This window comes from Phaeodactylum tricornutum, chromosome 20 (genome assembly GCF_000150955.2).
Source record: "Phaeodactylum tricornutum CCAP 1055/1 chromosome 20, whole genome shotgun sequence".
In the NCBI taxonomy this organism is placed as follows: domain Eukaryota; phylum Bacillariophyta; class Bacillariophyceae; order Surirellales; family Neidiaceae; genus Phaeodactylum; species Phaeodactylum tricornutum.
In genome coordinates this window covers 511,897-526,381 of record NC_011688.1, presented here as the reverse complement: position 1 = coordinate 526,381, position 14,485 = coordinate 511,897, and the positions used below count along the sequence as shown (strand labels likewise).

General features: G+C 47.3%; 5 protein-coding genes across 5 annotated transcripts; 1 reads left to right on the top strand and 4 right to left on the bottom strand.

The window, feature by feature from the left end:
- Positions 1–409: 409 nt before the first annotated feature.
- PHATRDRAFT_22974 (acetate-coa, ligase) lies at positions 410–2,804 on the top strand. The gene is made up of 2 exons (XM_002183728.1): positions 410–1,328; positions 1,418–2,804. The coding sequence occupies exons 1-2, from the start codon at positions 484–486 to the stop codon at positions 2,598–2,600; spliced, it is 2,028 nt and encodes a 675-aa protein (XP_002183764.1). The 5' UTR covers positions 410–483; the 3' UTR covers positions 2,601–2,804.
- PHATRDRAFT_39711 (predicted protein) lies at positions 2,779–3,537 on the bottom strand (the record flags this gene model as incomplete). The annotated part of the gene is made up of 1 exon (XM_002183585.1): positions 2,779–3,537. One exon carries the CDS (start codon positions 3,535–3,537, stop codon positions 2,779–2,781), a length of 759 nt encoding a protein of 252 aa, XP_002183621.1.
- Positions 3,538–4,095: 558 nt separating this feature from the next.
- PHATRDRAFT_39710 (predicted protein) lies at positions 4,096–4,953 on the bottom strand (the record flags this gene model as incomplete). The annotated part of the gene is made up of 1 exon (XM_002183584.1): positions 4,096–4,953. One exon carries the CDS (start codon positions 4,951–4,953, stop codon positions 4,096–4,098), a length of 858 nt encoding a protein of 285 aa, XP_002183620.1.
- Positions 4,954–5,597: 644 nt separating this feature from the next.
- On the bottom strand, positions 5,598–6,886 carry PHATRDRAFT_49077 (predicted protein; the record flags this gene model as incomplete). Its single annotated transcript, XM_002183583.1, has 1 exon — positions 5,598–6,886. The coding sequence occupies exon 1, from the start codon at positions 6,738–6,740 to the stop codon at positions 5,598–5,600; it is 1,143 nt and encodes a 380-aa protein (XP_002183619.1). The 5' UTR covers positions 6,741–6,886.
- An 816-nt stretch (positions 6,887–7,702) lies between these two features.
- On the bottom strand, positions 7,703–14,121 carry PHATRDRAFT_39708 (predicted protein; the record flags this gene model as incomplete). Its single annotated transcript, XM_002183582.1, has 9 exons — positions 7,703–8,011; positions 8,094–8,690; positions 8,826–9,386; positions 9,464–9,822; positions 9,894–10,033; positions 10,107–11,035; positions 11,213–11,942; positions 12,017–12,275; positions 12,354–14,121. The coding sequence occupies 9 exons, from the start codon at positions 14,119–14,121 to the stop codon at positions 7,703–7,705; spliced, it is 5,652 nt and encodes a 1,883-aa protein (XP_002183618.1).
- Between the last annotated feature and the right edge of the window lie 364 nt (positions 14,122–14,485).

Sequence of the window (14,485 nt, the reverse complement as noted above, 5' to 3'; positions counted from 1 at the left end):
CCCAAAGCCAAAATGTGTGGTAGCGGCAGTGATTGGTTGTTGCCATCTATACCCAATCCTGTTTCTTCGTGAACGATATTGAAAATGGTTCGAGTCAAAGTTGAATTTGCTTGTTTTCAGCGACGATATTTGTCAGTAAATGTCGTCCGTTGGACTTTAGAAATATATTTTACAGATTTTGAGGACATAAAATGGACTTTGCAAATTAATTAGTTTTAGGCTCCGTATTTTTGACTGTGAGTTATGTTTTTAATCTCACTGTCACACTCTGAGTCTACAACCCGGATTTAATATGTTGTACGGACAAAAGATCTCACTTTCGATTCACTTTGACAGTGAGTTTGTTGACTCTTGAGATCCACGCCGCCAGCTAACGGACTGGACGTGGTCTTCCCACAACTGGCCTTCCCGTTCGTCTACTCGGGACGTAGTACATTCAAGTCTCTCCAATCCTTCGTATTCTTCGTTTTTCTTCTTTGTTCGATGACTTCTCTGAATGATCAAGAATCGTCGAAAGGTTTGGCGGCGCACGAGATCCCAAAGCTCTTTGATCCTATTGGCAAGGCTTCCATTTCCTTGGAGGACTACAAGCAGGCACATGCCGAGTCTATAAGGGACCCCTCCGCCTATTGGTCGCAGCAAGCTAAATCCTACCTTGATTGGTACGTTCCTTTCGATCAGGCATTGACGGGAGACTTTTCTGCCGGTGACATTGCCTGGTTTGCTGGCGGTAAGCTCAATGTTTGTTACAACGCGATTGATCGTCACGTGCGCAACGGCAAGGCTGATCAAGTCGCCCTGGTCTGGGAAGGCGACGAACCAGATGACATCCGTCGTTTGACCTACCTCGACATGCAACGCAAGATTTCACAGATTGCGAATGCTTTGCACGCTCAGGGTGTTCGGCGTGGCGACGTTGTCACTATTTACATGCCCATGATTCCGGAATTGCCCATGACCATGTTGGCCTGTGCCCGTATGGGAGCCATGCATTCGGTTGTGTTTGCCGGGTTTTCCTCCGAAGCCTTGGCCCAGCGCATCTCGGCGGCGCGCTCAGCCTTTGTGGTCACGGCCGATCTGGGCAAACGCGGAGGCAAGTCGATTGATTTGAAAGGAATTGTGGATGCCGCACGTGCCAAAATCGATTGCGAAGACATTATCACGTCGGTCATGGTCTGGGAGCGATTTTTCGACCAAGATTCCGAAACAGCTCCCTATGATATGCAGCCAAAGGATGTACGCATGGATCTGCTGGTAGCGGGACAGCGACCCTGTCACGTTCCCGAGTGGATGGATGCAGAAGACGGTCTCTTTTTGCTCTATACAAGGTACGTTTAACTAGTACAAGTGGTTTCAGCGTTTGGACTCGTGGCAACGTAAACTCCACCATTCTCAATGGCGGTCTACCAATTTGCAGTGGAAGTACGGGAACACCCAAGGGTCTATTGCACACGACGGGAGGCTACGCACTATACGCTGCGTTTACCACCAAGAATTCCTTTGCGTTGGAAGACGGTGATTTGTTCGCGTGTGTAGCCGATTGCGGTTGGATTACTGGCCACACGTACGTTGTCTACGGTGCACTATTGAACGGAGCAACCACTTTCGTCTTTGAGTCGACGCCCGTCTACCCGGACCCTGGTCGCTACTGGGACATGGTCGAGCGCCACAAGATTACTCAATTTTACACCGCACCTACCGCCATTCGTTTGTTAATGCGGTATGGCGATCATCACCCCGCGAAGTACGATATGTCATCCGTCAAGGTGCTTGGAACTGTCGGTGAACCCATTAACCCCGAAGCCTGGCGCTGGTACTTTGAAGCCGTGGGCAAGTCCAAATGTACCATTGTCGATACATACTGGCAGACGGAGACCGGCGGACATATTGTCACAAATTTTCCCGGTGTTACACCCATGAAGCCTGGATCTTGTACCTTTCCAAGTTACGGTATAGATACGGTGATTCTGGATCCCATGTCCGGGGAGCCGGTGACGGAAGCAAACGAGAAGGGACACAAGGAAGGAGTTTTGGCTGTTCGTCAACCGTGGCCCGGCATGGCCCGTACATGCTTAGGTGACCACCACCGATTCATGACTACCTACTTGAAAGTGTACGAGGGCTACTACTTCACTGGCGACTCCGCCTATTTGGACCAAGATGGTTTCCACTGGATCGTTGGGCGTGTCGATGACGTTTTGAACGTTTCTGGGCATCGTATTGGAACAGCCGAGGTCGAATCTGCGTTGGTTTCTCATGCTGCGGTCGCGCAAGCTGCTGTTGTTGGACAACCTCACGAAATCAAAGGCCAGTCCATTGCCGCATTTGTTATGCTCACGGACGGCTTTTCTGAATCGGAATCACTAATCAAGGAACTGCGAAGTCTAGTGCGTCAAGAAATAGGTGGGTTTGCTCAACCTGACTTAATTTGTGCAACCCAAAGCCTTCCCATGACACGGTCTGGAAAAATCATGCGTCGTATATTGCGCAAAATTGTTTGCAATGAAGTCGAGTCCCTGGGCGACACTTCTACTTTGGCCGACCCATCAATCGTGGACGAGCTCATTGCCAAGGTTGCCGAACTACAAGCAGCCAAGTAAGCTTGTTTCCTACGCTATCGGTGACGATACTGTCATTGACATTTAGTTGGGGAGGTATAGTAAGATCGAAAGAGAACCAAGGTTGAGAGATTTCTTATGGGCACTGGGTAAAAGTTACAACAAGTCTAGCCGAGCGCAGGGTCTTGCTATTTTGCTTGTTGTCGATACCAAACACAAACTAAGAAACATATGTCTGTTGCGCGTCTTGCAAAGCTTTCATCCCTTCTTTTGTAGCTGCGCCCAGTCGCTTCATCATGGGAGTATCGTCCGCCGGTTCTTTGAGGTTTCCCAGTGCAACGAGTGACGCGTGAGCCGCATCGTGAAAGGGCAACGCCTCCATTCTATTCATCCAGGCCTGTAAGTTGGGGTGGGAGTGGGAAATAGTCTCATCCAAAACGCCCGTCATAGAAGCTTGCGCAATTTCCTCATAAGCCAAAAGGTCGGCAACTGAAGCCTGGTCGCTGCCCCCAATGTAAGCATCGTTCGCCAACCAGCCTTGATCAAGTGATTCGAGCACGGATTGTACCCCCGACTCTTGTTCTTGAGTACAAGTTCGGTTTAGATCAGGCCTGGTATAGGGCATGGTAAGCGTTGCGATCAGACGGGTATTCTCGTGATGCCAGTGCAGGTAGGAATCGATCAATGCCTTGTGAGCGGTTCCGGGCTGGTTCGGATACAAATCTGACCACTGGTGCTTCTCGCAAAGATACGTCAGAATCGCCGGACTCTCCGATAGAGTTATCCCATCATCTTCTTCCAGCACAGGTACTGTACCGCTACGAGATTTCGTTTTGGAGAGAAAGGAGTCATGCAAGGAACCGATTTTATTGGTAGCTCCCGGAACTGTAATTTGGATTTTAAAGGGAACGTTTTTTTGTAGCAGCGTCCAAGCCACTGCCCGAAACGGCGGGGACAATGGAACGCCGTAAAGTTTCATAGCAGCACTGGACAATGTAAATCAAAGGAGTGAAGCGCTGTTCTATGAACCGTGGTGGTGTGTGGTTCTTTTCATCCGCATCGAAGAGCTTCGTAGGATAGCCTTTTGTTTTCATTTCTATCGGATGACGATGGTGTTCCTCGTCATCGTCGAATCACGAACGATTTTCTTCTGACAGTCAGAATCGATTGAAAATTGACTCTGAAAATGACTCATCGCCAGTCGCGGTACAACAGCTGTTACTACCTGCCATATCGAGTGTCCTGCTCTCTAGCTCAAGCTTGACTCTAAGAGTAGTTCTGCAGCTTTGAAATCTCTTATTGCCCGGAAGCTAGATTGAGGAACATTCAAGAGATTATTCAACTCTCCTCCTTTTTCCTGCTAGATACAGTGCTAGTTAGCCTCTTGCGTTGACCTACAAAAGAAGCGTCTAGTTTGGGCGGGCGAGCGAGCAGGGCAAACAAGCTATCAACTCACTTGTGCACTAACATTGTCAAGCTTCTTGATCTCATAGACTATAAGTGGTTAACAACCGGCGATTAACAATAAGCTACTGTTTTAGTATTTACGGGCAACAATTCGTGTACCTCCCAAGTGGCCACTTTGAAACAATGTGGCAACCGCTGCGTAAAAATGGTGCAAACGATCGTAGGTTCCTTCATCGTGACGGTTCACAAACACCTCTCGACTCGCTTGAAAAGTTTGGAAACGGGACACCGTAAAGTCTGTCCAATCCTTGGTCTTGTCTTGAAAATCAATGTCTGTAAACCCAGACTGTCGAAGTGTTTCCATGTAGCATCCTTTCGTGGGAAGATTTTGACAGTATACATCCTGATTGAGCGATGCCTTCTCAGCTTCTGTAAAAGGTTGTCGCTCATAGAAATCGTCAATAATCATGCATCCTGTTGGGAGCAACAAGCTATGACATCGTTGGAAAAGGTTGTTTTTGTCGCTTATGTGTAGAAAGACCAGCCAGGAAACGATCCCGTCAAAAAGCTGCCCGTCCTCAATGATGGACAAATCCATCTCCATAAAGTCCCCATTAACATGCCGGATAGCTGTGTCAAGACAGCATCTCCTGGTAAGCTCCTGAGCCTTCTCATGAATGTCTCGTTGGAGCTCCAGCGCGACCACGCGTGAGTTGTCGCAGTGGGTTGCGACATACCGTGCGGGTCCACCAAATCCAGAGCCAATGTCCAAAACTCGAATAACGGACTTGTCATGTCCGTCCCGAGTCATAGATCCAGTACTCTTCGAATCGAGTAAGGAAGTCACTGCTGCCTGAATCGTCTCATTTCCTTCATAGTGCATGGAATCGACTTGGTGGACAATGGCAGCGTCCAATGGATCTTCTGGTCCGTACCCGCGTACAAGCAGTTCTTTGTCGATTCGATCAATGTCCGAGTAGAGCTTCATTGTTTTAATGCCCCTGGCATCTCGGGCTTCCTTGGGCCTTATATTCTCAAGCCCACTCATCCTAGAGAATCAATACGTTTGCCATACAAAGCCGACTACCAGAGAATAGCGTTTACTTCTCTTTTGTAACGTAGTTCTACTCTTGAGAAATGACACGGTATAAGGTGCGTGTGGAATCTTGCCCCGAGCGAAATCGGTTGTCGGCACTCATCTTTTTTCACTGGATTACCATTTTGTCGTTTACCGGTTTGTACGAACGACGAACGGTCGACCACATTCCACCGGACTTACTGTACTGCTTTGATTTAAAAACGAGACTCGTTGACAGGGAATCAAACTTTCCACTGGAACAGTCCACGTTCATATCCTGACAGTGTGTGGCATGCCAGATATTGCACCGTGTCAATGGATACTAGCTAGGAAGGACAAGAGATCGCAATAGAAAACCGCATCAATGGAATTTGCCCTCCTTAACTCTAAGTTTGAAAACAACGCCTTTTGTTGGAATCAAGTCAAGGCAAAAGATTGTGGGAGGCTAGATGAGAGATTCATTTCGGTTCAGAATTATCTCAAAGTCAGTACCAAAGGCCACTGCTCACTGAAAGTAAATCCGTGAATGTCAATGAAGGATTCGAAACGCCTCCTCATTGCTCATGCGTCTCAGGTATGGAAATTCCATGTCTTGCCAGCGCAGCGTCAGCAGCTTGAGCAAGAATACTTAATTCCGGTACACCAGTATCGCCTGCTTCTTTCCTGACCGACTCGCAAGCCGATTCCAGGACTTTCTTTTTCCACTCTTCAAAGACCTCGGCCTTGTCCCCTGATACAAGTTCAGCTTCAACCATGGCTCTGGCTTTAGCGTTCTGCTCCAGATCCTCTTCATGATCTGCCTTTATTTTTTTCGAAGCTCTCTTAAATTTGGTTGGGTACTTGTCTGAAATCTTCTTTGTTCCAGACGAAGCTTCAGTACGCTTCTGTTCCAGCGTTTGCGCTAGCTGCTGCACGTGTGGCAGCACCTGCTTCAGCTCCAAGAATGTAAACTTATTCGATGCCGTAAGCAAATCTTGGAGATCAAAAGAAACGTATTCATCGTCTTCCCCTCCTTTTTTCGATGGACCGTTTCGTTGAAAAGCTTTAGCATCCCTCTGGGCAACAAAGAAAAAGGCAGCTGCCTCGTACGCCGCCCTGTAGCGATTCATGTCGTAAAGATAACCGCGGCGTTCATAAATTGATAGCGATCCAATGTAATTTTTTATGTCTTGCAGAAGGCTAGTAGCTTCTTTTACAGACCCGTACGGATCTACCACATAGGCGGCTAGTCGAATTGCTAGATCTGGAATAGTACTTGCCCATTCCCCATGGTCGACGTAGTCTGGACGAGTGGTGCGAGCAGTTCGACGCTTGGCCAACGAAGCAGAAGAGAGCGTATCCTCCCGCTCAAGACCGCGTTTTGCACCTGGGGCCTGGTACTGGTTCTGAAGATAATTTCCTGCTAGACGTTGGAGTTGCTCCATCGCTGGAACTTTTAAACCAGCCGCCTGTGCCAATTTTTTTATTGGAAGACGCTGCGTACCCACTTTTAGCAAAATGTAATCCAAAACGACTGCGGCTCGACCTTTCCCCTGGTCGCCCTTGCCGAGCTTCCCCATTGGTACTCGCACGTTCAAAACTCGGAGTTGCTCCTTGGCCTTTTCAATGGATTCTGGAGCAACTGAAAAGGATGGTTCAATGCCTGAGATGGCATCAACCACATCGTCGACCTCGTTCCGTAGAATCGTCGGTCTCATAGTCAAAGAAGCAGTACAGCTGAGATCTTTATGGCACTTGGATCCTCAATTGGTTCTTTTCGATAAAAAGCTAAATCTTCTGTTGCTCGATTAATCGTGGAGGATGACTGTAAACAATGCTTTCACCTCTTACATGTTACAGTTCGTTTCCATTTAGTGACACTATTTTGCCGGGCCAAAAGCTTTGCCGTTCTCCATTGTTAATTGGACCGCGACATTAGAGAAGAACGAGAGGACGGAGGAAGGATCATTTGCTAGTGATCGAGAATCCGTCGTCTATTTTGTTAACTCTAACTGTAAGAGATCAAAAAAGGGGATGTTCTATAATTCATTGTCAACTTTGATGTGTCCACAAAATCACAAACCTTTCTAACATCTGTAGTCCGGAATTGTAGCAATAAAGGTAAAACAGAAATTCCCTCACGGAAGAATAGAATTCGGATTGCGATTGGTTTCCTGAAAGCAATGAAAAGTACTACGGGTATCTCAAAAGAACCATCTTGACAGTCAAACCATGTATGTTTTGAGCAGCATTTGAGAAAGTTCGATCCATTTGCTGTGCCGATCCTCGCTCTACAGTCCACGGCTAACGACGGCAACACAAATTGCCGAACCGTTTTAAACACCTGTGCCTACCATACGTCTCCAGAACAACCAATCTGACTCAGGAACGTGCAAAAGGGTGATAGCCTTGGAAGGTTAAGACACCTTTAGACGAATCTGAGTATTGACATGGGCTATGCCCTAGCAGCGGACACCCACCGATCAAGCCGTCTACCGTATCCGGCGAGACCGTTTCCCACGCTAGGGCTCCTGGCGGTATCTGGTAAGGCCGAGGGCATCGCCAAGGCACTGAGCATACGGTTGAAGGACGTGACCAGTTGCAGTGCCTAGTCTATATTCCTCAATGGTAGCGGGCATTCTGAAGCGTGCTCCTCGAAATAAAGTGATGCACATCCACTCTAATCAACAAAGTTATTTTGCTTAGTAAGTTTGATGAAAACTTGCTCAAGGGAGCACTGAGAAATACTGTAGTTCTCCAAAGGAAAGCTGCAAGATCCTTTCAACGCTTGCAACCGGCGGAAAGTATGGCCAAGGCCAAGAGACGGCAATTTTGGTACATCGAAACGGAGAAAACGACCATGACGTTCTGCTAGCAGAGACCCAGGAAGAGAGTTATCCAGTAGCTCCGACACCAAAGCATCTCTATCCGTTTCCGAGCTCGTTGAACTGCAAAATATGTCGATTGTGTACCCGTCGAGGTACTTGGACTACGCAGCAACATGAGGATACAACACGTCAGCGAAAGGACGAAGTTACAATCTTGTGTGCAAATCTACTGTTGAATCTTACCTTCAAATGTTGAACCGAGCCAAGACAAAGCAGTTCCCCGTTACCCATGATGCCTGCACGCGTGCATAACGCCTCCGCTTCCTCCATCTGGTGAGTAGTCAGAATAATAGACCGATTCTTTGCCGCTCGGGATATGAGGCTCCACATCCGGCGTTTAGCAACTGGGTCCAGACCTGACGAGCTTTCATCTATCAGCAACACTGTCGGGTCACCAATTAGCGCAATTCCAAGACTTAATTTGCGCTTGTTTCCTCCCGACAAGTTTTCGCATGTCTTCTCTGCATGTGTGCTAAGTAACAGAAATTCGAGTAGCTTCTCTACATGCCCGTTCAGTATCTCAAGCGGAATGCCCCGAATTTGACCGAACATAGCCAAGGTCTCTCTCGGTGTCATTAGCTCCAGTAGAGGGTCAATTTGTGGACAATAGCCAAGGTGCTTCCGTGCATTGGTGACGTCATAGTCATCGTTGCTTCCAGTAACACAGTATCCGGCGACAAATACCTTGCCTTTCGTTGCGGATATGTCTCCAGTAATGGCATTCAGACTTGTACTCTTTCCAGCCCCGTTTGCACCTAAAAGTGCGAACGTCTCGCCTTCCTGTATACACGTTGTTACACCACGAACGGCCCGTTTAGGAAGCAATACGCGTCTCCTCTCCTTCAATATCACTGTCCTTCTCTCTGCCGAGCTTTTTCTGAGCAAGCAGCATATCATATATATGTGGCCACGTACAAATGCCGCCATCGTCCCAAACAAACCAACAGAGGGAGGGTAGATTTTCCACAGATCCTGGTAGACAATAGGAGCGGAATGCTTTAATTGGTCGATATTTTCATAGACAAATATGCGCTCTCCCTCAACGTCTTCGTCTCGCGTGCCCTCTTTCAATCCATCGTCAAGCGAGCAGTCAGCATGGACACCGTTACAGCGAAGAATCAGCCGTTCCCATGAAGATTTGGCTGACCGAATTACCCAGCCTATCTTCCCTCCAGCGCTTCCGTCCCCTGAGTATTCAAGGATCAGCAATATCAAAAAATAGATTGGCGCTAGTCCATACAAAAGTAATACGGGTTTACCAGCGACCTCCCAGCTGAACGGCCTCCCAGAATCAGTCCCTTGTATGCGCCTCTCCCAGAAGGCGTTGGCCATTTGAATGAATCCATCTCCAACATTGTACCCCGGGAATATTCTGAAAATTGGGCGAAGGGTTTTTGCAAGTTGCTCGGTCGACTCAATCGAGATCATAATGAAATATGCCATGACGAAAACAAAGCCCGTGACGAATCCAATTCCCTAAACGAAGCGAAGCAAAATTGAGAATTGAATATCCCGTGTACGAATGGACCGACTTCCGCGACTTCCAAACTTACTATGACTGCAATTTGAGCGGAGCTATGATTGTGAAAACGGCGGGAGCACAGGTAAGCAAAAGGAAGAATACTCAAACCGTAGCCGAACGTTAGCGCCATCGTACAGAAGAAAGACTCCAAGTCTCCCACAAAAACTTCCGCTGAATCGCTTCCGTAAAACATGAAAACAGCCATCACCAGCAGGGTCAACAATAAAAAAACACTTGCATCAAAGGCATAATTTGATATCCAATATGATCTCACATCCACACCGCTTACAAGCTGTAGATGTTTTGATTTGCAAGATTTCTCCTTAACCATGAAAACAATGAAGGCACCAGGGATGTAGCAGTATGGGATCAGGAGGAACAATGAAGCCACTGGAAAGGAAGAAATTTTGATTAGATTCATTTAGGGACGCAAATTTGATCCCTTCAAATCTGTTACTTACGAATGCTAAGAATCGCCTTTATTTCCACTGTTTGTGCCGTTGTCAATGGCAAAGGGGCGTTAAGTGATTGAAGTATCCTCTTTGGTTCCCCCGAACATACCTTCAGGATGTGATCAGCGTAAGCTTGATTAAACACGGCACTAAGAAAAAAGAAAATGAGATAAAGCGGCCATCAAGCAGGGCACCATCCCTACTGAAATGACGCCGACTTACACAGCATGGGGTGAGGAAGAGTTGTGAAGAATACTCATGTCAGTTTCAACGGTTTCACGATATTCTTGGTCGCCCGTCATGAAAGGGACAAGGTCGACTAGGTCACCGATCCCCATTGGACCGCTTAGATCCAGAAGAACGCTATCCGTTCCATTTTCATTCTTAAGAGCGCTCCAGTCCACGATTGAAACAGAAGCGATCGAATCGTTTATCGAGAAGGAACCGTACTGAACAGAGTGATTCTGTGAATTGATCGTGTCGAGTAGATATCTTGAAATATCGCTTGATGAAGCTAGTTCTTCGATTACTTCAAAATGGACGGAGGGGTAGGTTTTCTCGAAAATAGTAATGTCTGCCATAAGAGGACGGCTAGTAGGCAGCGCTGAACCTGCAGCACCCCCAACAAGAACTTCTGTCCCACTTCGGCTGCCGGTCCTGGACTGGGTGTAGAGCGCTAAGGACATGGAAATCTCCGGCCCAACTATCGGAAGGTTGACCTTCAATATAAGTAGAACGAGAGCGGAAACAAGAACCGGGGCTCCAACTGTAAAAAAAAGCCCTCGAAAGTCTCGTTTTTGAACCGTGACTCTCTTTTTGTAAAGAACGACTATCTGGCGTGAGGAAGATAAGGCGGATAATTCAAGCGTTTGACCAGCTGCATCGGTGAAGGTCAAACCGGACAAACACTGTGAGTGATCGCCCATGGTAATATCATGCCCCTCTGAGACTTTTGATGTTCTCGTGTCAAATCGAGGCTCTTTAGGTCCCTCATCATGTGCTTTGGCTGTTTGATCGCCAGATTCCTGCTCGACCAGGCTGATAAAGATTTCTTCCAGTGATGCGTTTTGGATACCGAAAGAACCGACTTCAAGCGACCCTTGATTGACCTCTAAGGAATCGAACATGTCTCCAAACTGGTCCTCAAAGCTCTGTGGTAAGTTAAAAGTGAGTTCTCTGCCTCCAACACGCAGCAACTTCGCATCTGGTATGAATTTCTGTATAAAGCATAAGATGTTTGCACTTTTAAAGGCCATATAGGACTCTGTGGTCATTTCTCCAATATCAACAGAGGTCGGATGTTGTTCTTCTTGCCTTTCGATACATACTGTAAAATTGTAACCGAGGCCAAACCTTACTTTTAACTCCACCGGTGATCCCGTACACTGTAAATCTCCTGCGCGCATAACAACAATTCTATCTGAAAGAAGTTCAGCTTCGTCCATGAAATGGGTTGTCAACAGAATAGTTCTCCCTGCTCGTTGTTTACGCAGCACGCCCCACGTTTTGCGCCGCGCATCGGGGTCCATACCGGAGGTCGGCTCGTCTAAGACAAGAAATTTTGGATTCCCGCATAGCGCAATGGCAACGCAGAGCTTTCTTTTATTGCCACCACTTAGAGCAGCAGCGGTGGTATGAAGAAAAGATTCCAAGCCTAGATCTGTCGCCAGTGCCTTTGCTTTCCTTCGATTCTGCCTCGCTCCCTTCAGACGTTGGAAGAATACGATGTGTTCGAAGACAGTCAGTCGCTCGAAAAGAATGTTTTGCTGAGGGCAGATCCCAATTGATCTTCTGGCCCGGTTAACGTTGTGAACAATAGACTCCCCGTATATCTTGCAATCACCAGACGTCGGTGGGAACATACCAGTGAGAAGACCAATACATGTGCTCTTGCCCGCTCCGTTATGACCTAGTAGAGTCGTGATCTGTGATTCGTAGAGCGTTAGATCTAGCTGATTGACAGCCGGCTGAAGCCCGGTCCCTTTCTTTGCCCCGTAATGTTTCAGGAGCTTGGTAGCTTGCACAGACGGAACAAGAAACGACTCATCGACAGAAGCACTTTTACGAGCGATAAAGGAAACCGAACGTTAGAATTGTGGTCAAGGATCAATCTGCGTGTTATCAGTACTTACCTTTCCACTTTGTTTGCAGACCCCGAATTGGACAGACTATGAGCCGATGCATCTTTGCATTTACACCAGAATTTCGTTGAAACCAAAAACCAAAATGGCCTTCGTGTACCAAAATCACGGGGCATAATCTGTTCAAGATACCAGCCCAAAAGCAAGAAAAGAATCGTATCAAACAAGAGGAACGCCAAAGAGGTGTGGAAAGAATATTCGCCTTCGCCAGCATTCCAGGCTTGAATTCCTTGTTCAGCATACTCATAATCTAAGATGACAAGAATCAGAAAGAGGGCCACAATCAGTTACATTCCGATTCAGACAATCCAGGGATATCAAAACCTACCAGCGACGATATCAGCCCCGAAAGCGAAAGCAGATGCCGGCAGCAAAGACGCCCATTTCTTCTTTGCTGTAGCTTCGTAGCGATTGTAACCGAAAAATATGAAACGAGGGAGAATTGTTGCAAACAAGATCATCGGGCCTAAAATGCTCGCCAGCTTCGCTTTATTAAATAGAGCTGAGACCGTAAAGCAAAACCCTAAAGAGGAAGATGAAAATAGTCCGATCCATGCGAAAATATAAATCGGTGCTGAAAACTTGAGAATGTTGGCACTTATCACCCAAGTCACCAATGAAGCGATGACAAAGAATACAATCGATGATGTTAAAAGCCAAGACCACCAATGAGCCCACGGAAGCGTTCCCAAGATCAAAAGCGTCTCTTTCATTTTTGTCTCCTTTTCTTCTACCATGAGCTTGATCAGTCGTGAAGTGGGGTAAAGATACGCCATAACGATGGCCAACCCTAATAAAAAGCCAACCGCAAGAAAAAAGCTATTTTGTGAATATGCCGCTGTCGGCATGGGCATGCTCCAAATTTCGCTCGAGTTCGAGAACAGCTCTGGACAGCTTCCACCGGCCCTTGAAAATACAAACTCATTCAGTGTCCGTTGTATAGTCAAAAATCCTGATAAGTAGTAGCGCTGGTAAGCTGTGTTGAGACCAATGCTGACAAAGTCGCTGATTTGAGCTGTATTTGGTAGCGTGGTATAGTTCATGCGAATCTTAAAGGTCGCGTCGTTATCCATGGAGCCATCGGTAGACCAAGCGGAAAAGTCGATTAGTGCCCACGTTCGCTCGTTCAAATTTTCATCTATGAACTTGATAGCTTCACTCTCGCTTCGATGCATTCTAATTTTCAAGGAGGCTATGGCGTCAGGGTAAGTATCGTTCAGATGAGCCCAAAAATCTAGGGCGACCCCTGAGGGCGGAGAAAGATGAATGGTACCCAACGTTAACAAATTTCCCCACTGCCGTCCAAAGCTACTTTCAGAAAAGACTCGGGGCAAGTCGTTTACATTGATCAGACTCGACATCTGCTGAGAAATATTGACATACTGGGAAAAGGACGGAATAAACATGGGATTTTTCAGAAGGCGACGGATTTCCCTGTAGGCCTCGTCAACTACATCATATATATTGTTGACGTCTTTTCGCTCGTTATCGTCAACCTCAATGTCATCATCTGTAGTCTCGGTAAATTGCAAACGCCGCTCAGAACGACGTGTCGTCGATCGTAGATACATCGACCGAAACAGCTCCCATTTCTCGATCAAGAACAGAGACCCAGGGAATTCGGGTTCATCCCATTCACTTCGTAGTAGCCGACGGCCGTTTTCAGAGAAGTTCGATAGCTGCGTCGCCTGGCGAACGATGTCGAGCCATGGGCCGGGAAGGTCGATTTCAATTGTATCATACGTTTTGGCTTCGCGATAAGTTACTTTGGACAATTGGTATGCTGCCACAAGTACCAACATCATGAGCACAGGACTGAAAATCTCCAGAAATGTTTGCAGCGGAGTCCGGATCTTGATCAAAAGGTTCTTTCGGAGCAGGACGATGATTTGACTCCATCCGGACGGGGAAGTGCTCGATTCTAGTCTTTCGTCCAGAGATTCAACGTCCGTAGGTGCCAGTAGTCGCGTCGTTGAATTGGCCATAGGGTCAGGTGTGACTTGCTGAGCTTCAAAATCGTTGCTATGTAGCTCCTCGATCGCGGAATTTCTTTCCGACTCGGCACGGCTGGTCTGCTCGGTATCCTCATCCATCATTGCTTCCACCAGACGCGTGAGGCCTTGCTCAGTATGTTTGGACGCGTCTTTGGTGTATGTGAATAAAAAAAGGCGAACGCAAGAATCTTTCGCTTCGCTATCGACATGTGGATGATTAGATCCCAAATTCGATTCGAACCATCTTGATGAGGGAACAGACGAGTCGTATTTCGGGGAACAGGAAGCTCGTGGAACAAGCAGACATGTAGGGGCAGGTTTCCAAGGTGTCTAGCAAGCGGTCTGGCTTCGTCCAGTTCCTAAACATGCCGCCCGCCCTGCGCCTTGTCTTTTCATCCTACCGGTAAGTAAATGATCTTGTACCCATTTATTTAAAAAAGTACCGAGCCAAAGGGGAAAAGCGGCA

What these genes read in the sequence shown, in the direction of transcription:
- PHATRDRAFT_22974 (XM_002183728.1), top strand. Translation starts at nt 484, where the DNA reads ATGACTTCTCTGAATGATCAAGAATCGTCGAAAGGTTTGGCGGCGCAC. An exon ending in CTCTTTTTGCTCTATACAAG is followed by an intron (nt 1,329 to 1,417) that starts GTACGTTTAACT and finishes ACCAATTTGCAG; the next exon opens with TGGAAGTACGGGAACACCCA.